We start from the raw sequence: 19,760 nt of genomic DNA, 5'->3' as shown, positions 1-19,760 counted from the left end.
AAACACAGACAGCCTTGGAAGCAGACTAAAATTAGGATCTTATTGAATGCTCACTTAACTGCTGGGTAAATCCTAGGGATTTGAATTTGCCCTTTGTTGTTATGCATGATGTTTGCCTTGTTTGTGGTGGAGAATTTAGTAAATGCACATAGTTCTTCACCAGCCAGCTTTCAAAGCCATTTCAATGCACTAGGTAACATAGAAGAAGGCAGTCAAACTCCTAGATTGAATATTGTTTAATGTTATTTCCAAATGTCTAGCTCTGTTTCTCCTCTTCATTTTTTATCATTTATGTGGTCTTGCCTTTTCAAGAGCTAAAATCATCTTACTGAAATAATGTGGTTCATCCAGTTTTCCTTGCAATTTTATGAATTTTTTTAAAGCTGAAAATTGGGAATAAGCAGTTAATAAGTAAGACCAATAGTCTCAGATAAGGCAAGCAGCAAATTATACCTTCCTTGCTTTCCTAGGCTTGTGTTGAATGTGTACTTTAATGTTGGTCAGTGAAGTATTAATTTAATTTAGAATAAAGACTTAAAATCACTTCTACAAAGTTACTGTCTTGTTTAAATTAAAACCAAACTATGTACAAGCAATAGAAAAAAATTTTGCATTATATTTAATAGTGAATACCTAATTGGCTCACACCATTTCTGGGATCCAGTCAGTGGCAGCATGTTTTTAAGATTTAGGCATCAGAATATGGATGCACAGAAAGGGAAAATGGTTACTTTTGCTAAATAGATTTCAATATTGCTTGGAGTTATGTTTACCTCTTATGACATATGTTCTTCTTTTGTTTTGAAAGATTTTAAATATATCAGAAGAGGGCTTGCAGTGTTCTAATGAACTAATTAAAATGAATTTATGTCTGCATAACATTGTGGATGGGTTTCTGTTCTGTAACATGCAATTAGTATAGTGTGGACTGACAATAACTTTCCTCATTAATTTTGCTGAATGAGTCTGGGTGTTTTCCAGCTTTTTTGGCCAGGTGATATGTGGATATCAAGGATATGTGAGTTATCTTTAAGGAGTTGCAGTGAAAATAGACATGGGGAATACTGAAGCTTTTTGACCCTCTGCTTATTGTCTTGTTACAAACGTGCCTCTGACTTGCCTGGATTGTGGAAGTCCTCATGTTTTGTCCTTAATGGCTATTCATTAGGGGTAAGATTCAGCAAAGAACTTGAGTATACCTAAAGGTCACAAACTGCAGTGTCCAAGTGCACCTCATGCTTCCTAGAGAGAGAGGCAGAACATTCTTCATACCTGTCATGGTTCAGATTTATACTCAACTCAAAGAACAGTCTTAATTTTGTGCTATTCAGCAAAAAGATTTATTGAATGAGAGAAGTGTAGTTTTGAAGCCTAATGGTTAAGTCAGTTTTCTGGGAAATGAGAAATACAGGCTGTAATTCCTGTCAATTATTCCATGCCTTTATTAGGTCTGAGGTTCTGGCTGTTATGTGCTGTACTTGAAGCAGCACCTGTTTGCTCTTCTATTTCTTAGATGGACACTGCCATTAAAATTGCTGTTTAGTGTTTAAGTGCATTGTTCTTTCTTCATATGGCTAGTTGCTTACAAGAAATTGGATGAACTATATTTTTTAGGAGATTTTTTTCAGTGTGGGACTTGGTCACTAACACTGTGGATTCATTCCAATGTCATGGGGCAAATCTAGCTTTTCAGTTCCCTATACTACTTGGCCCTGTGGTATATTTTTAGCTTTTGTTGAGTTCTCTAAACTGTGTTGGTTGCAATCTTTTGGATATAAACTTCCATAGAGTAAGCTGGCAACAGCAGGTTTTATTTGCTTTTGCAGGAAATTGGATTTTACCTAGTGGTGATATTGCTTGCTTCGAGCAAAACTATCCATTTTTATTTGCTTCTGCAATTCAATAACCCTCTCAAGAAAGGAGCTTGTTTCCTTAGCCTTTCTAACTGGGAGCCACATGGGAGGGGCAGGGACAGAAATGCAATGGCATCAACCTGGTGCTGTCTCACTCCCCACTTCCAGAGGTACCAGAGCAGCCAGAGGCAGAGCCACATGTGTTGTTCCTCTGCAACACATCTGTGGTTAATTGTGTCCTGTTCTGTCTCATGAAACTCCTTTGTTTTCTCTGTGCCTAAGGACTAATGTTTTGTGTGGGTAGTAGATGGTTTTTAGATGGGTTAGAAATCCCTTCTAGTAATTACATGCACCTTGAAAAAGGGCAGGACTGGATTTATGGGCCTCTGTGTTTGACCTTTGCTCATTGGTTCCTCTGTATTTTTCATTTTTATTTCCTGTATTAATAAATATACTAATTTGTGAGTTTATTATATCATTACTGCTTTATAAATCATATTGTAATTACACATGAAGGTTGCTATCTGGTGAGCATTGCGTAGTACTAGGGACTCCTAGTTGAAGTTATGAGACCAAATCTTGTAACATCACAAGAAAAAAATTTCTAAGGGAATAATCCCTTAAAGCGTTTCAGTACAGTCTCCAGAGTGATTGCACAACTAAGGATCAGGTACTAAGAGCTTGTCTTGTTTATTGATCCTCATGAGTATATTTTAATATACTGACAATCCTGTGGATTCCTACTGTTTTTTAGTACAAAGCCACTGTACATACAATGCTGTACATTTACAGAAGACTCTGTGGGAATGTTGATAGGGAGTAAGCAGCCTGTTTTGATTCATTTGGTGTTTTCTGCCTTTCTTACTTCTCTTTAAACAGTCTTGTTTACATTTTTGCTAAGTACAGTTTGACAGTGGCTACAGTACTGGTGACAGCCAGAGGTAGCATTTATCATGAGTAAACATTAACTCATTACCATTGTCATTGGGAGCAGTAGTGACAAACTGGGTGGGGAGTGGGGATGGTGGAGGAGGGAGCAGTGGTCTAATTAAAACACAGCCTTTGGCTACCTCTTTAAGCCTGGGAAGGGAGAAGATCTTCAGCTAGACAATTTTTTAAATCCTATTTAAAAAATTGGGTAATTAATAGTCCTAATCTAGCATTTTGTATTGTTTTCAGTAAAAATGCAAACTACCTTTATCATTTCCACTTTTCAAAAGACACACAATTGAAAACTATTTTGTTATTTGAGGTACTTCATTGAATTGCCTTCAAAAAGGAGATTTTTTTTCCCCATCTGAATAAACACATTTAGTCACTGAATGACCATATATTAAGATTGGATTTGTGCCCTGCATAGCCCCACCTTTCTGAGGATTGAAAAGGTAGAATGGCCTGATTCTAGATTATTTCTTGTACTGCGTAGCAAAACCAGACCTAACCCATCATCTCCGCATTGATCTTAGAATTAATTAGTTTATGACTATTTAATGATCTCTCAGCAATCTTTCAATTTTTTTTTTCATTCCTTCAACTAATACTGAGGTCCTTTACTTCATTCTCTGTTTTCAAATGGTGTTTGTCCTCTAGTGGGCAGACTGCTGTAATCCAAGAGTCACCAGCTTGTCATCATCACTGAAGTATGCAGCCATAAATTGGTAGCAAGAAGACAACCATTTTTAGATGCTTGAACATGATCTCACCCAAATGTTGTGGTGTGGGGTTTTTGGAGTTATACCTTCCCCCCCCTGTCAAATATTTATAAAAATATTTATTTAATCTGTCTACTGGGATCCTAATTTGGGGAGGAACAGTAGTTGCAAGTATGCTGGCCTGGGTGTTTTTAAAGAGGAGGAGGGAAAGTCTCTATGAAAGCATAGAGTGTGGTCCTCCTGCTGGTAGATGCTCCTGGTTTGAAAGGTTCTGGTCTAGCTGCCAAGGGTAAGAGGATGCCATATAGGGAGGAAGGAGACTGTCTAAGACCCTTTACTGGAGGTAAGTAGCCAGTATTTAGATATTCACAAAAACTTCACAGCTGTTCTTTGAAGTAACTCAGAGAATAAAAACAATTTTAAGAGAATTGTGAGTGCATCACTATTACTTTAATTCCAAAGTTCAACAAACTTTGTATTTCATTCCATTATTTAGTGTTAGTAGTTAAAATATCCCAAAACACCCAACCTTCTCACCTATCTAATACCTAACTTTCTTCATGTTTCTACTTGTTTTATTTCTAGCATATTATCAAGTTTCACCGTGCCTCAAAAGCAAATAAAAAGCCCATGCAGTTGCCAAGATCTATGGTTAAATCCCTTCTCTACCAGATCCTCGATGGAATCCATTACCTCCATGCAAACTGGGTGCTTCACAGGGACCTGGTAAGTGTGGCATGGGATACCTGCCCCAGAGCGTTCCACGTGCGTGTTGTTGGCTAGGACAGGCAAGGCTCCCGTTAGTAATCTTGCGTATCGATCCCTACAGCTCTTCCTGTTATTGTTGCAGGAGCCCAGTTGTGACTTTAAACATGAAAACAAACTATGCTTTCACATTGTTTTTATCTGACTCATCTGAGCTCGGACAATGATGCCAGATCCGGTAAAGGGATTGCAGATATCAATACCCAAAAACAGTACGTGAGACAGCTGATACATGTTGGGTGAACGTTCTTACAACCTTTCACATGACTTTGAAAAGGCACCTAAATAGAAGAGTGATTGATACCCTTTTACATTGTTTGGCTTACGTGCAACTTAGCATAAAAGCTAGTGAAAGAGTAGTTTTTTCATGGACTATTTCTTTTCCATGTGGTATTTTTTTCTGACCGTGGGAAGAGAACTATAAAAGAGTTATCATCTTGAAATTTCTCATGACCTGAAGTAGCTCTTGAAGTTGATTACAGATTACAAGGGCAGCCAGTTGCCTTGTCTTAGTTCCCCTCAACCCTTAAAGTTTTCCATTGCTCCTCATAATTACGTGAAGCGCTACTGTGGTTTATGAAAAGAATACTAATACGGGTGAGCTTCCACTTGCATTCTAACTAGAATGTTTGGCATGAAGCAATGTGATGGTTAATATGCCAAACAATGCTCTTAGGTATGGTAATCTGTGTATAAAGTCACTGCTTTTATTTTGGGTTTTTTTTATTTTTCATAATTGCCCCAGCATGTCAAAATAGGGCTGCCTGTCCAGAAACTTACAGTCACTAATTGTTCTTGAGTTTTTGATAGTAAGTAGGGACTTTGATTAATTTTTGGTTGGAGACCAAATTTTTTTTAAAATAATAATTATAAAGTAAGGCCGGCCTGGAATACAAGTCGCAAATGTTTTCTGAACTGAATTTTATATAGTTTTTTTGTAATACCTAACAACAGTGGCCAGAGCAGGTTTCAGTTTTCATTATGGATCTTTTTTTTTTAATCTGTTCCTTGGTTGTTTATCATCAGTTTTTCTGCTAAATTCCAGATGTTAGTATATTTGGGGAGGGGCAGGGGGTGTGGTTTGCCTTTGGAGTAGTAAACCAAAAAACCAAATGACCAAAAAACAGGAAGCATGTACAAGTCTGATTTTCACGTTACAATTACTACTTTCCTAAAGAGTCAGGTGCTGCTTTGGCAGAGTGCTCAGCTGTGATTAGCTCCAGCTTGAGAAGTAACACCTGGAAAGTCTATATCCAACTCTAAGGGGGACACACCTCTTCATGGCACTCTTAATAATTACATATACACTTAAATGCCATACATGAACTCGTTATTTTGATAGGAAATACAAGATAGTATGTAAGATAATAACAACAAATTGCCTTGAGAATTTTCTTGCTGGTGTTGTTATTTTCAGCCTCCAGCACCAGGTGTTTGTGTGACTAGTGCTGCTACTTTGCAGTTCTTACCTGTTGCTGATGACTTGCAGCAAAGCTGTTGTCTAATGTTTTTGTCTTTTCTTTTGGAATATTGGGAGATGATGGTTGTTGTTGTGAAAAAGACTGTATTGTTTGGTTCTGAAATGATAGCTTGAATGATGTTGGCATAATTGAGAAGGGAGAGGAATAGTAATTTGTGAAGTCTTAGTGTGTTCTTGGTCTGCAAATAAATGTAAACTGATGGGTTCTGGGATGCCTCAGTAAGACAAAGGAAACCATTTCAAAAATTGCTTTGATACACTAATGATTTAAAAGTATAATCAGAATCCTTTGCCTTTTAAATTTTTTTTCTGGATTTCTGAAGAATTCAGGTATGTCAGATAGTTATATCTTCACTGTGGTAAGAAACAAAATGTTATTCTGGATGTGTCCTTGTGTCTGCACTTGAAATTAGAGGTTAATATAACTAGCAACCATTTTAAATCCTGGATTAACCAAGATTTTTTATTTATCTGTAATTTTTATTTGTATGCTCATGCTTGTGACTTTTTGCTACTAAGAATGATACTCAGGCACAATTTCACTGGCATCAGTTTCTTGCAGAATACATAAATACCAGCTCCTTAGTGTCTTCTTAAGATGTGGAACAGTTTTTCTGGTGGCTTTCTCTTAGCTGTTTGAATTTACAGCTGCTGGAAAAAGTATTTTTCTATTTTACGTAAACCAAGTTTTGCATCAAAACACCTTGTACTTTCTTGGTTTAATATAACTCTGTTCTTACTATTTTTAACCTGTATTTGGATGTAGACCAAAAATGGTGACATCCATCAAAGTCATGTTGTGTTTATTTCATTGCTCAATAAAATTAGATTCTCCAAGAATATTTATCATAATATTAGTCAAATTCTCCTGAGCCATGGAAATGACCTCTGTAATTTATTTAACAAATGTTGTTGTGAAAAAACAGAAACCTGGGAGGTTAAGTATTTGCTTAGAGGTATTTGAAGAACATTGTTTAAATCTTAATTTACTACTGCCTTAAGTCAAAGGGGTTTTTAAAGTATCTGGAATACCAAATTCATTACTTAAAAACCTTAGAATTATTAAGATATTTTTAGTTAAATCATTTTTAAGATCAGCTGTAGCCAGCAAGGGCATGGCAGGGTGATAAAAGCGGTGAACAATGTGAACTTGCCAAGTTGAATTCCATGTCCTTTCCGTGGGCTGAGCTCAGGGATGGCTGTTCCCACAAGGACACAGCCTCCTTCCCCTCTTCGCTGCCTGGCAGTGACACCCCTGCTAATGGCCTGGCAGGGGACACTCACCTGACTCCTGGTGAGCTCATTCAGAGAGTTAAACCCACACAAAGTGTCACAGAAAGCTTTTCACCTGCAGAGCTTTTCTGCAGGGTTAGGTCCCGGAGGGACCTCACTGGGGGCTTAGCTGGGTGTGCAGGAGCTGGTGCAGAGACAGCAGGAGGCAGGAGGTGGTGGCAGAAAGCTCAACAGCCATTCAGCATCACCTGTCATTAGATCTGGTTATTTTATTGTTAAAATGCACTATTTGGATTCTTAGGAGGGAGTGCAAGTGTTCTTGAAAGATTAAATTGATATGACTTCGTAATGCAAGACTTACAGCAGTTTAAGACTGCCAACACGAGTTCACCTTAAGAAAAGTGCTCAAATTGAGGCAAACAACAAATAGACTTGTACTCATGCTTCTAGAAATTGGAAACTAATTTAGTGTTGTGTATCTTTAAATTTTTTGTAGTATTTGGGTTATTTTGAGTCTGTCTTTTGTATCCCGAGAGTAGCTGTAAGGTGCTAAATTACTTTCTAGGTATTCTTTTTTAGCTAAGCTCTTAATTTCTCTCAGTTAAAAACCATTCAGCCTTTGGCAAGATTCAAGTAAGTAGAGACTATGGGACAGAAGCACTGGGTTACCGATTTCTTTAAATAGCTTTCTGTCAGTTTATACACCTTGGAATTGACTTAAGTCTGTGAAAACCCATACATTTGTTCTCCTGTGAGCCCCTTTTGAGTGGGATTTTGCTGTTGAATTGCATGTCATTGGGCAATGATAATTTTACATTTTCAGCATAGTGACGCTCCTGAAAGCTGTGCACTAGAGGAGGGAGGATTTGCTGGCTTTGCTAGGTGCTGGAGTGTTTAATTATGAGCAAGAGGTTAATAGAGATAGTTATTGGAAAAAAAAACCTTTGAGTACTAAGTTTTTGGCTTTTTAAACTACTCTGTATACACTGTGGCCTGTCTGCTTGAATGAGGTCTAACCAGTGCTCCATATCTTGAGGTAAGAGCAAGCACTTGAAGTACACTATTTTAGGGTGTTCTGAGATCCTTGTCCCTGTCCCCTCCTCTCCTAGAGGGGAAATATTAAAATTATACAGGAATGTTCAGCAAAGGTCTTAGTTTGCCCAGATATCAAAAAATAGTGTTCCATATAGTGTTTGCAATGTCTGTTCATGTTAGCAACTGAAAGGATTTGAGCACTTTTTTGTTCTAACAATCCTTCTATAGATTAGTTGCTTAAGGTCAAAAGCAGGTAGAGACCATATCCTTTATGATCTGATAAAAGCAATTGCTATTTGTAACAGAATGTATTTTCCTGAAGGGAGGTGTTATCTATGGGATGTTTGAAGTGCACAGAATCCATATGGAGAAATTATTTTGAGATGCCACTTACGGACCTTGGGCATTTCTTTAGAATACTGCTTAATATTAAAACGACTGGTTGAAAAGTGAATGTTGGAAATCACACTCACCAGAGAAATGCAGATTTCTTCTTCCTCTCGCCAGGGAGTTAAATGGTTGCTGTAAGGATTCTGAAATAGAAAACTTGCTTGTGATGGTCATATAAAGTAACTTTGTAAAATGAGAAGAGTTGTTCAGGTGTTTTTATTATATAAACATTAATCTGGGCACATCTATGTCCATGTGGGGTTTTCTCAGTGTAACCTGTTCTCTCCAAGTAACCCTTTTCACTCTAATTTCCCTAATTCACTGAGGAGAGGGAGGAGGAATCCAATTGTGGTAAAGACTTTGCTACTGGTTTCCCATATTCAGCTTTTTTATCACCATCTCCTTGTCTCTTAAAGAAGGATAAAACAATATCTGTGTTCTGTAGTTTGTTTCACTCTGTCATCTGTATTGGGAGAAGCTATTTTCACTGTGTGCTTAAGCTAAGCAGTTTCTGTTTCTTTATGGACTGGATTAGGGAGGGTCAGTGTGCTTCTCCCACCTTCAGAATTTATGAAGAGCTAATCTGGGCGTTTTTGGTTAAAGGGCATAGCAGACAATTGAGGCGGACATAATTTTGACTATCCGCATATCTGTCTGTATAGTAAAAGTCTATATGCAGCCGTTAGGATGATCAGATGTGTGAGCTCTCGGATTCAGGCATTTTAACAAGTCCCCTGGATACCCAGCTGGTGTAGGAACAGGAAGCCAAGGGTATCTTTCCAAGGGTGAATTTTGAGCAGAGCCAAGAGATGCCTGTGTGGTGTCTGGCTCCAGCTGGCCGTGGTTGCACTCAGGACACGCTGTCTTCTCCAGTGGTCCTGCTCCGCATCTCTTGTGGAACTGTGCAGAGTGGACAAAGCAGTATTGCTGTCTCTAAGGGTTTTCTGGAAGCTGCAGCCATCTGGAACCTGAGTTTTGTTCTGTCAGAAGTAAAGCAGAAAGGGAAAGCCCAAACTGAAGGGGTTAAACAGATAATTTTCTGTGGGAATCTGCAACTTCTGTCTCTGTAAAAGCACAGCCTATTCAGAAATGATTGAACTAAATAGGTTTTCATCCTTAACTCTGAAAATTTATGGGATTTTTAAAAAAATATTTTTGTTCATTCAAAATAAGTATTTTAAATGACCCATCACAATGTTTCTACAGAACAGCAACATTTTAGTAAATCTTTAGTAATTCAGTTATATTAAATTCAATAAAGCTCTAACAGTTTTCAGGTTTTTAGTTGATTGATCGACTTTTGGTTTAGGAAAAACCCCTAGTCATTTTCCCATGGTAATCCTTTTCCAGCCAGCATGTAAATATGGAGTCTCTTACCATGGACCTGTACCTGGACTCTGCTCTTAAACTTTGCTCCCACATTACACAACTCACTTAACCTGTCTTTGCCTCCGTTTCCCAATCTGTTACCTATTTATGGGTCTTTTTTGTAGCTCACTGCTTAATGTGCTATGAAATTGGTTTAGTATGGTATGGCTTATATAGGTGACTTTTGCTATTTGATGCTCTTCTTCTAAAAATAAAAATAATTGCATGTAGTTGGAAGGCACCAGAAGACTTAAAATTATGTTATACAGATATTCCCTTTTTGCTTTTATGCCTTCATTTCAAAGCCTTTGATAAATAAATGCTTATTATTACTAGTTTATATCACTTAAATACTTCCCCCACTTCCTCCCTGTGCCCTCCCAAGATTTTCCAGTAAATTATTAGAAAAGTTATGCAAAAAGCAGCAGCACTGAAGTGGCTTTTAAATTTCTCACTTGCATTTTGCTATGCAAGCAAACTGTAGGTTTGAAAAATAAAATGTAAATAGATGAGTGTGGGAAACTCCCCTTTTACTAGCAATTCTAAAATGGGATTTTTTTGTGTTGATATCAAAAGTAAATTTAGGTCCAGGTTCATGCATCCCTCTCTTGACAGGCAGCTGCTGTGTAGGAATGTAGAACTGTTGGGTCCTGCCTTCTGCCAGTAATTTTTTACTGGCTTGAAAAGCTTCTTGGCCCTGTTGCACCCATTTGAGCATGCACATGACTCCTATAAATAAGTACCGAGTCAACCTGTCTACCAGTTTCTGTAAACTTTTCAAACCCACTGTAATTGTAATCCCCACCATTCTGTGTCATCATTGTGTGCGTGCATGGGGAGGGTGCAGGAATATGTCCGGGCATGCAGTCTCCACTCGTATTCTTCCTGAGCTGTCTATGGGTTCAGGACTCCTAATCTTTTATTTTTCCATCTGCATGATCTCTTTGGGATGCAGGACACTTTCCACAGTGTCAGAGAACCATATGAATGATCATATTCAGCTTGCAGATTTCCCAAAAGAAAGAAAATACTGGCTAAACCCTCTTGTTTCAAGAAACAAGACTCCATTGATGACTTTAGAAAGTGACTTGAATTTACTAACTGAAAGGTCAACACATTTCTCTTCTTTTATATCTGGTTAGAGAGATGATAAATTAATTTTTTTACTCACTAGTGAGGAAGAGCAGTATGTAGGTGCCCATGCATGTATCTGTACATGCTTCTAGATAGGTAAGTGAACCAGAAATTTTACAAGTTGATTAACAGTTTTATCAGCATATACTTTTATCTTTTTATCTTTTTTTTTTTTAAATCTTAAGAATATATTGAGGGCATCTCTTAAAAATGGTGCATTTCTTATTACTTGGAACTTTGCTTTTGTTCTTTAGTTGTGAAAACTAATCTTTACATGATTTAAAAAGGTACGTGAAGACGTGCAGATTGTTACCTCTGTTGCGTACATGGAAACAGCAATTTTTCCATGGCTGACTAATGCATACCTTTTGGTTTGTGGCAAGAGTATTAAGATGTTTGTAGATTAATTTTTACTAATAAAAATAATTACAGTTGAAGAGAAATGCTTTACCTCAGGTTCTGAAACAAGCTTATGCTCATAAAACTCTGACTGGATATAAATTCAGATGAGTCAGAAGAAACAAAGGGACTGATTTAATGTTCTTTTGGCTGTGTTTTGCTGCTAAAGTCAACAGATGACATATGGCCTGTGAACTTATCTCTTTTCCTGAGATGGAAAAGGGTGACAAGGAAGTGAAAGTATTAAAATAATATTAGAATTTATTTGGGTTTTTGTTCCCTGATACAGAATAAACAGATTGAAAATGTCATCTTTTCTAATAGCCCCAGTTTAGCTTTCCATCTGCCGTAAGGAGGTTTCTAGTAAATAAGTGATGTATTTAAGCTTACTGTTGCAGCAGACTGTTTTGAGTGAGCAAACTGAATTTTGCTTCTAAATAAAAATGCAAATGTTAGAAGCTGCTTTTAGAAATTTTTCTTTTGTAAAAGTATTACTACTTTTTTTTTCTTTTTTTTTCTGTTGGAGAAAGTACCTTTGGGATAATGGGATTGACTACAAATGCATTTATGGAATTATTTCTGTTTGGACTCATTACCTCTTCTGAAGGCTACAGAGGTTGGCGTCATGTTGTTTTATAGTAATAGAAATTAGTGAAGCTTAAGAAAATGTGTTGCAATCAGCGAATGCAACTAATGTAACAACTCATAATCAAGAAAAAAAAGAAGAAAAAGGCAATTTTTTTCTCCATATTGCTTGCCATCTTGTGCTTTCTCATGTGCATTTCTCTTCATTTGCAAATATGCTGTAGTTATTACTACTCTACTAAGCAGTTGCAGACTGTCTTGCATTTAAATTAAGCATCTTTGATTAGTTATCCAGGAAGCTGCAGTGACTAGCAAAGGATGTTAGTTTATTTCTTATTTTACTATGTGTGAACTTTGTCAAAGAAACTGCAGAAAATGACTGATCAGCTGGTGTTTCCCAGATGGCTTCTCTCAGGACCTCTGTCTTCTCCAACCTCCATGCTTTCTGGAAATGCTTCAGAAATCACTGGCCTTATGGTAGCTCTTAAGACCAAATACCGCAGTTATGTCACTTAAAACAAAGGAAATTCTTTGCATAATCTGTCAAGTGACCCTACTGTGTGAAGTGATCCTCTCAGAAACCAGGCATTAGATCTTCAGATTCATCTTGAGGGAGGATTCTGAATTTCACATAAAACCATTTTGGAATTAAAATGTCAAGACATTTTATTTAATATGGGAACAGTTCCTTCAAGATATCTGGACCACTGGCAAAATACTTACATTTTTCTGTCACCTATTTTAACAGTGAAGCAGCAAAGATTTCAAGACAAAAAAGGCTTCTCATAGTGCAAATAGTCAAACACACACAATTTTCTGAATACCAAACCTCGGTACTAACAGAAATTTTCAAACTTCTGATCTCTGTTGTTTTCCTTCCCTCTGGAAGCTAAAGCCCATGTGAATATGACAGTTGTTTTGACAGACCCCATTCCACTTTGTTCAGCACCTCAGTGGTGTTAGAGCGCAGTTCACCTTCTGCTTTCCTCTGAGTGGCTTGTAGAAGCACTTCCCAAGCAGTTCAGTGACTTTCTGTGCTGTGTAAGGTAGTTGAAAACTGTGTGGAAATTCTTTTAATCTGTGTAAATTAGCTGGTGGCATCTGAAAAATGTTCTTTATATTGGACTTATTTACATTTTCCTGCAACCCCTACCTCCCACCCCCACCCTCCATCTGTGATGTTTGAACTCCTACTGCTGAAATAATCTTTGAACATAGGTTGAGGTTATTTTTCTATTAGTTTATTTCTACTTAACCAATTCTGGTGTGTTGGGGATGGTTTTTGTGGGTTTTTTTCGGTTGAAGTATTTTACCTAACCAAAAAAAATAGTAATAAAAATGAAGTCAGGTTGTAGTAGGATTTTGCTAGTTTAAATATTGAGCCCAAATCCCAAAATTTAGCATGGTAATGTTCTGTGTAGCTGGTATTCTCAAACGTAACTAATGAAAAATAAAATTCCATAGCGAATATTTTGCATTCCTGAAAATCCTTTTGGAATGGGGTATTTCAGCTACTCAAGCCATTTTGTCTTTCACTGTAGTTGTTGCCAAAGAGAAGATTTTTCAGAAGTGTGTCTTCTGTTCTGCGTTCTTCTCTAATCCATGAAATGCGCTTGTACATTTTTACTTTGATTTGTCTTTTATGTATTTACTTTTGATGTAACAGTTGTGGATGATGACTGTTAGAATTATTAAATAAATGCAAACTCCAGTAGGTTACATTTTAATGAACTGATGCTGACTTCTAATGCTATGAAAACTGTTTTTTTGGCTGTTTAACTGTGAGTTAATGATTAGCTATTTGCCAGCTCAGATAAAATACAATTTCTTAAATAAGATGTTTAAAGTTTGGTTGTTTCTAGACATTGAGTGTGAATCCCAGTTTCAGCCCTAAAACTGTTTGTTAAGTAAATATTAATTTGAGTTCTTGATAGCTAAACCAAATAGAATTGCAGACCCATTTAGGTTTTGGGTAAGGCATGTGCTTGAAATTCTGGTTTATAGCTGGATAATATAAAATGATTTCAGTAGCTTCTTAGTAATTTTGCTGTCAGCAAATGTAAATGCTGTTGCTAGCTGGCTGCTGCTCTTTTCTAGGATGTAGGATTTAGTTGAAGTTTGTTTCTCTGTGCACATCTCCTTGCTCTTGTGGGGAGCTCCTCTTCTTTGGTGCCAGCTTCCATAGTGCAATGGGAAGAGCTTGCAGTAACAGTAAACCTTTTAGGGGACCTAAAAGTAATCTTTTCTATCTACCAGAAGAGTGCCTGAGTGTATATTGCAAGTGGTTTGATATGTTTGAAAAAATGTTAGATCAAGCTGTTTTCTTGTTTATCTCATTTCAAGTTCTTTTTTTCCTTCTGCAGTGTGAAGTTTTGGTTTTTATTTTTTTCCCCTTCTCTATAGGGATATGTGTTCCTATTCCTTTACACTCCTTCTTATATTCCTTTATAACTTGTAGCTTACTGAAGTGCTGTTCCCCACAGTTCCGCTCACTTCAGGACTTTTCTTTTTGCTTCATTGGAAAAATACTAGATGCTAATCTCTCTTCCTCACTCTCATGGACAGTGTACATGGGGACACTCAAGAAAGTCTGCATCTAGTGTTGAACTAGATTAGCTAAACTGCATTAAAGTTGTCCTGTGGCTCTTCTGAGTGGTCTGAAAAGTCCCTATTGGCAGTTCTGAAAGGGCTCTGTGCCCAGTCCAGCTGTTCTGGTGCCAGGCAGCGGTGTCCCTGCCCAGCGCTCTGCGGCACTGGGGGCGGTGCTGGGTGCTCAGTGCTGGGAGGGTGCTTCTCCACTGTCTGACCCAGCCCATGGCCCCAGGGCTGCCTTTGAGGTGCTAAAAGTGGACTGGAGTGCTACAGTAGAAGAGCTCATCCACTCCAGCCATCTGCTGCCTGGGTGTTCCAGCAAGACAGCATGGGCTGTTAGAGGCAGCAACATTTTCAACTCCACAGCTGTTTTTCATGATGCACACGATGTGGAACCCTTTTTTAGTATTTTTTGTAGTTTTAATGTTGTTGAAAACCTTAAACTAATGCAGAGGGTATGACTACATGAACAAGTTACAGCAAGGTAGTCTAGGGTGTGGATTTACTCTGCTTTAGGTGCTCTGTAGTATCTGCCCATCTGCATGTTTTTATTCTGCAGAAAGTGCATAGGCCTTTGATATTTCACTCCTTAATGGGGTGAAATAAAATTGTCCTATTTACTATCATTAAAACTGGACAGCTATTTCATTAATTTCCAAGTAGTTTACATAGTTTCTGAGAGTGATTTTATTAAAATGCAAGTGACTAAAATGTCAGTGTAGTGATAATGACAGTATGGTATTGGGTTTTTCTGACTGGTACCCATATGCTGAGCTTGTGGAACAATGCAACCTTTTGGGTACACTTCTCCTACAGTCTATGTCTAGCTTAGGCTTCAGTGTGCAAGAAGCACTTCAGTCTTAGAAAAAATTTTGTTCAGAATTGAAGGTTTGAGTATCTCTTTTCATCTTATTAATGTTAGATTTCAAGTTGTTAAATGTATTGATAGCTTTGGGATTTTTAATAGTAGGAACATTGCAGCCATTAAATCTTTATCAAAAATTATTATTGCCTCCAATAAAGCTTCCATAAACTTTAATCCTGGTCCTAAGTTTGTGACTATTCTCAAAATTGATGTTGCAACTTATAGAGAAGAATTTCAGCTGATGAGCATAGACTATGCAAAACATGGGACAGAGTGACAGGAAGTGTAAAGTGCTCTGATGCTGTGTTCTGAAAGCCAGGGATTTTCTCAAAGGCATTTTGTTACACAGTAAACTTTTCAAAAGTCATAATCTGGCTATGAGTAACAGAACTTGAGTGTCTAGCCTGTTGATGCAGTTTGAAAAAAGAAAATAAGAATTTCTACAGGGACTTTGTTTGCATTTTAAGCGCTTGATTTTTGTGAGAATATCTAAAGATTTATTGGCAACATCTGCAGTGAGGTAAATCCTAAGACTTGAGCACTGAAAACATAGATATTTTATCTAGTAAGCTGAGGCAAATTTGCTGTAGCAAGTACTGTTGTGTCTTACTTTAAAAGTGGGGTATGTGTTTGGAATTGTTTAATTTAAAAAAAATTAAAATTAAAAAAATTAGGGCAGCTTGACCTGCCACTCTTTAACATGCTCGTGTTTTTGACATGAATCACAATGTTTCTCAGGAATCTCACAGCCATTGCATGTCTATGCAGGTTGTTTTTCATTTTTTAAAAGGGCATAATTATTGAATAGAAAAATATTATAATTAGTTCTGAACTACTTCAGATTTTGTTTTCAGCACGTAGAACCTTCTTCATAACTATTCTTCTGTTTTTTTTTTTCTCGACACAAATCTTTCATTTGCTTCCAACTTCCTTCTCCCCTGCCCACATTCCATATCTGTTGATCTGCCTTTTGCCACTTCTTTAACATTACTCATATAACCTTGACTCAGCTTTGACTTTCCTGAAATACTCCTCTATCTCATCTTCACAATCTTAATTATCGCTCCTCCCTTTGGCCTCTGTAACTTTGAGTTCTGTGGCTGGTACAGGTAGAATGCTGTGTTTCATAACTTGACCCCCATGCAGGAAAAGCTCACACACATTCCAGGTGGAGTGACTCTCCTTTGTTTTAGGTTCTCATTAAAAGTACCATGCTTATACAAAAACTCTACTCACTCATTAAAACTTAGTCTCTAGATTCTGAATTCAGTAACACTCCTTACTGTGGTGGTTCTTCCTCAGAAAAGATGTTGACACTGACTTTTTTAAGGCTTTTGTTTCCCAAAATAGCTCTCTGTGTTTCTCCATTCCAAATTATATGTACTAAATCTTCTATCCCTATCTCTTCTGCCTTTTAGCTTCCATTCATAGCTTTATGTGTGAAAATAGTCATGTATGGTTAAACTGCTACAACCTATAGTTCTGATGCATCTTAGTTTTTATGCAATTCTTCTTAAACATTTGGAGATCATTGGGAAAATAGTTTATAAAATAATAGGGAGTTTATCCATTTTGGGTTTGGCTGACTTTTTTTTTAAACAGCAAATAACTTTTTTGTCCATACTAAAAAAAAAACCCCGAAATTAAAAAAAATCGAGCTTTCCAGAAGTGTTTATGTGATTTTATATTATAAGAAGTATATGTATTACTGACTACAGTGTTTTTGGAGTTAATTATCATAATCAACTAGCTTGCATGAAAGTTGAGAATCTTCAACCAAAAACTTCAGTCTAGAATCAGCCTTGATTGACAATTGATTGAAAAAAACTTTTAGTAGCTGGTGCTGTAAACTTGCCTACAGGCATTCCAAGTCAATAATTAATCAGCCATTCCACGTGGTATTAGATACAGCACAGCAACTTTAGTGTGTTAGAGGCGCCTTGATGCTCGCTACAAACTGTTGTAAAACTGCTGCAAATAACTCCAGAGACATTAACAAGGCTTTATTTAAATGCTAATGTGTTAGGTTAAATTTTTCTGAGGTAACGTAATGATTTCTTTGTTTTGTGCTATATGTGTCATTTGGAAAGAGCCTAATCTTCAAAAGTAGTTAACAGACTCTCGCATCTTGTCTTAAGCTGGCTCATCTAAAATATTTAAGCATTACGCTTTAATATCCTTCCAAGAAATGCTTTTTGGTTTGCATTAATGAGGACAAGTAATACTAATACCTGATGTATTTGTTCATGAAAGCATCTCTTAACATAATTGTCTTCTGATGCATTTTTATTAGGTAGTAAAACAAATGAAGATTCTGGCAATATACTACAGAAACAAGATTTTAAGAATCTGAAATGCCGTGTTGTAGCATTTATATGTTACACTATATAAATATATTTACTGTACTTTCTTTCCCCCCCAAAAAGCTCTTGTACATTTCTGAAGAAAGGAAATAAAGAAACAACTTGCTTCTTGTGTAACTTATTCCAGCCTGGTTGCCATCACTGCTTCTTCAAATATGTTTTTTTTCTTGTTTACATTCATAAATCAAGATGTTTTTAGGACAGAAGATTAGCATTTTGCTTTAGATACTGTGCAGCTTTTAATAAACTGTAGTAATTTCCATTAACACTTCAAGTCACTGTATCAAGTATGTTCAATACAAACACTTCTCTTTATCTACCTAGATTGTTTTAAATTTAAGGGCTGAAAATCTTCCATATGTATTATGGAAGCCTAAATGGAATACTCCTGCATCTGACAGAGTGTCATCACCTCAATCTTGTGCTGACTTCATAAACACTGTAAGATATTGGGTCAGGTGGATAAACTCATTATTAATCTGGAGAGATTTCATCACTGATCTGCTGCATCTCAGTTTTCATTTTAGCTATCAGTGTAGTCTCTAACCTGAGGAACCTCTTGCTCTGAGACTTGCAGTTCAGAGTATAAGCATGTTTTCTTGAAGGAGATGTTATTGTGTGAGATGGGGAATATGAACTCAAAGCCCTTCAGCTGCTCTACTTACCTGTGAGCACTCACACTTTTTTACCAGTGGTATCGTGTGGTAAATATAAGATACGTTTATGCCTCCATGAAAAGGAGTAGGTTGCTTAGTGCTTACTGCAAGATACCACATGATAAGAGCGTGCCCATGGCAGTTACCTGCATTTTGGTGGAGGTGCTGACAGCTCCTGCTTGCATTTAGCCTGATTTGTTCATGCAGCTGCGGGAGTATCTAAGGCTACTCCAAATGTGTTACTCTGCATGTGAAAATGCCCATTACAGAAACTAAGAATGTAACATAACTGTTTAATGTATTGTGTTTATATGTCTAATGGATGTATTTATGAACAATTTTTTAGTGGGATCTCACTCATTTATACTGTGGGGAAGTGTGCCATCGAAAACCTATTGCTTTTGGTTATTCTAGCAAATATATGAGGGGTCCTGGCAACTTCCCACTAGCACAGAAGTGCAGTGTGAGCTCTTTGTGGCCAGAGTTTTTACATTCAAAATCAGGCTGTCTAAACTCTTGAGAAGTTTTTGATCCTCAAACACGATCTCATTGCTAGTAAGAGATTCATAGACTGAAAGGAGGGAGCAGTGTTACCAGCTCTGAAGTGATGGTGATGTGGAGTTAGGAACCCTCCTTGCACGTGTCCACCATATTTTGCCTCATCATCTGCAGAATCTTTATTTTGAAATTTTAGAGGTGCTGGTTAGAAATGTATGGCTGCAAGTATTCTGTGGAAACACTCTTCTGAATAGGTGATGTTTTTCTGCGTGGAAACCTGGAAACTGCATTAACACGCAAAAATACTCATTCCCGAGGTGGCAGGGTGCATAACTACTTAAAGCCTTTGCTTCTAGCTTGTCTTAGGCTGCGACTGTTTAATTGATACTAAAACACAAATTACAAATGTCATTCTTTAAAGTGAAACTGTGTGATTTTCAATAATAATTTTTAAAATATAAATATTGATCAAGGTGTGTAAATAATATGGTATCTGGGAAAGGAATACATTTTTCTTTTCCAAGGCAAGAAAACGTAGCAATCTTGGACTGTACCTGCAGTAGCTAAGTAACTGGGATAAGTGCTCAAGAGTCTTAAAAAATAATTTGTGGTCTCCATAATTTTTTAATTGGCATATTAAATCTTAACTTTAAATAGTTTTCCTTTTCTTCAACCAATTTCAGCTTTTCAGTCTCTGAGCCTTTGTTCTTATACACCTTTTACAGCCTTTACCAGCTATGCCTGTGGCTCGAGAAGCCTTCCTTGGTCTCTGTCCCTTACTCCTCCCAGTTTCAATGTTTTATGTGTCAGTCTTTGCTTGAAAGAACCTCTCTGGTTTCTGTTCTCCAAGTTCTGTCCCTCCTTACACAATGTGCACTGCTCTCTGTTCGCT

At 37.2% G+C, this 19,760-nt stretch overlaps 1 protein-coding gene across 1 annotated transcript in view; it reads left to right on the top strand.

Annotated features, from left to right (window-relative positions):
- CDK19 (cyclin dependent kinase 19) overlaps positions 1-19,760 on the top strand; it is a 123,135-nt gene that overhangs the window by 52,141 nt on the left and 51,234 nt on the right. Inside the window, exon 4 of the mRNA XM_084203096.1 lies at positions 4,091-4,231. Within this exon, the coding sequence (XP_084059222.1) occupies positions 4,091-4,231 (141 nt within the window). The remainder of the gene's footprint in view (positions 1-4,090; positions 4,232-19,760) is intronic.

Source organism: Fringilla coelebs (assembly GCF_963513975.1).
Source record: "Fringilla coelebs genome assembly, chromosome: 3".
Classification (NCBI taxonomy): Eukaryota; Metazoa; Chordata; class Aves; order Passeriformes; family Fringillidae; genus Fringilla; species Fringilla coelebs.
The sequence above is the reverse complement of the archived record's forward strand: the minus strand, read 5'-3'. Positions and strand labels throughout refer to the sequence as shown.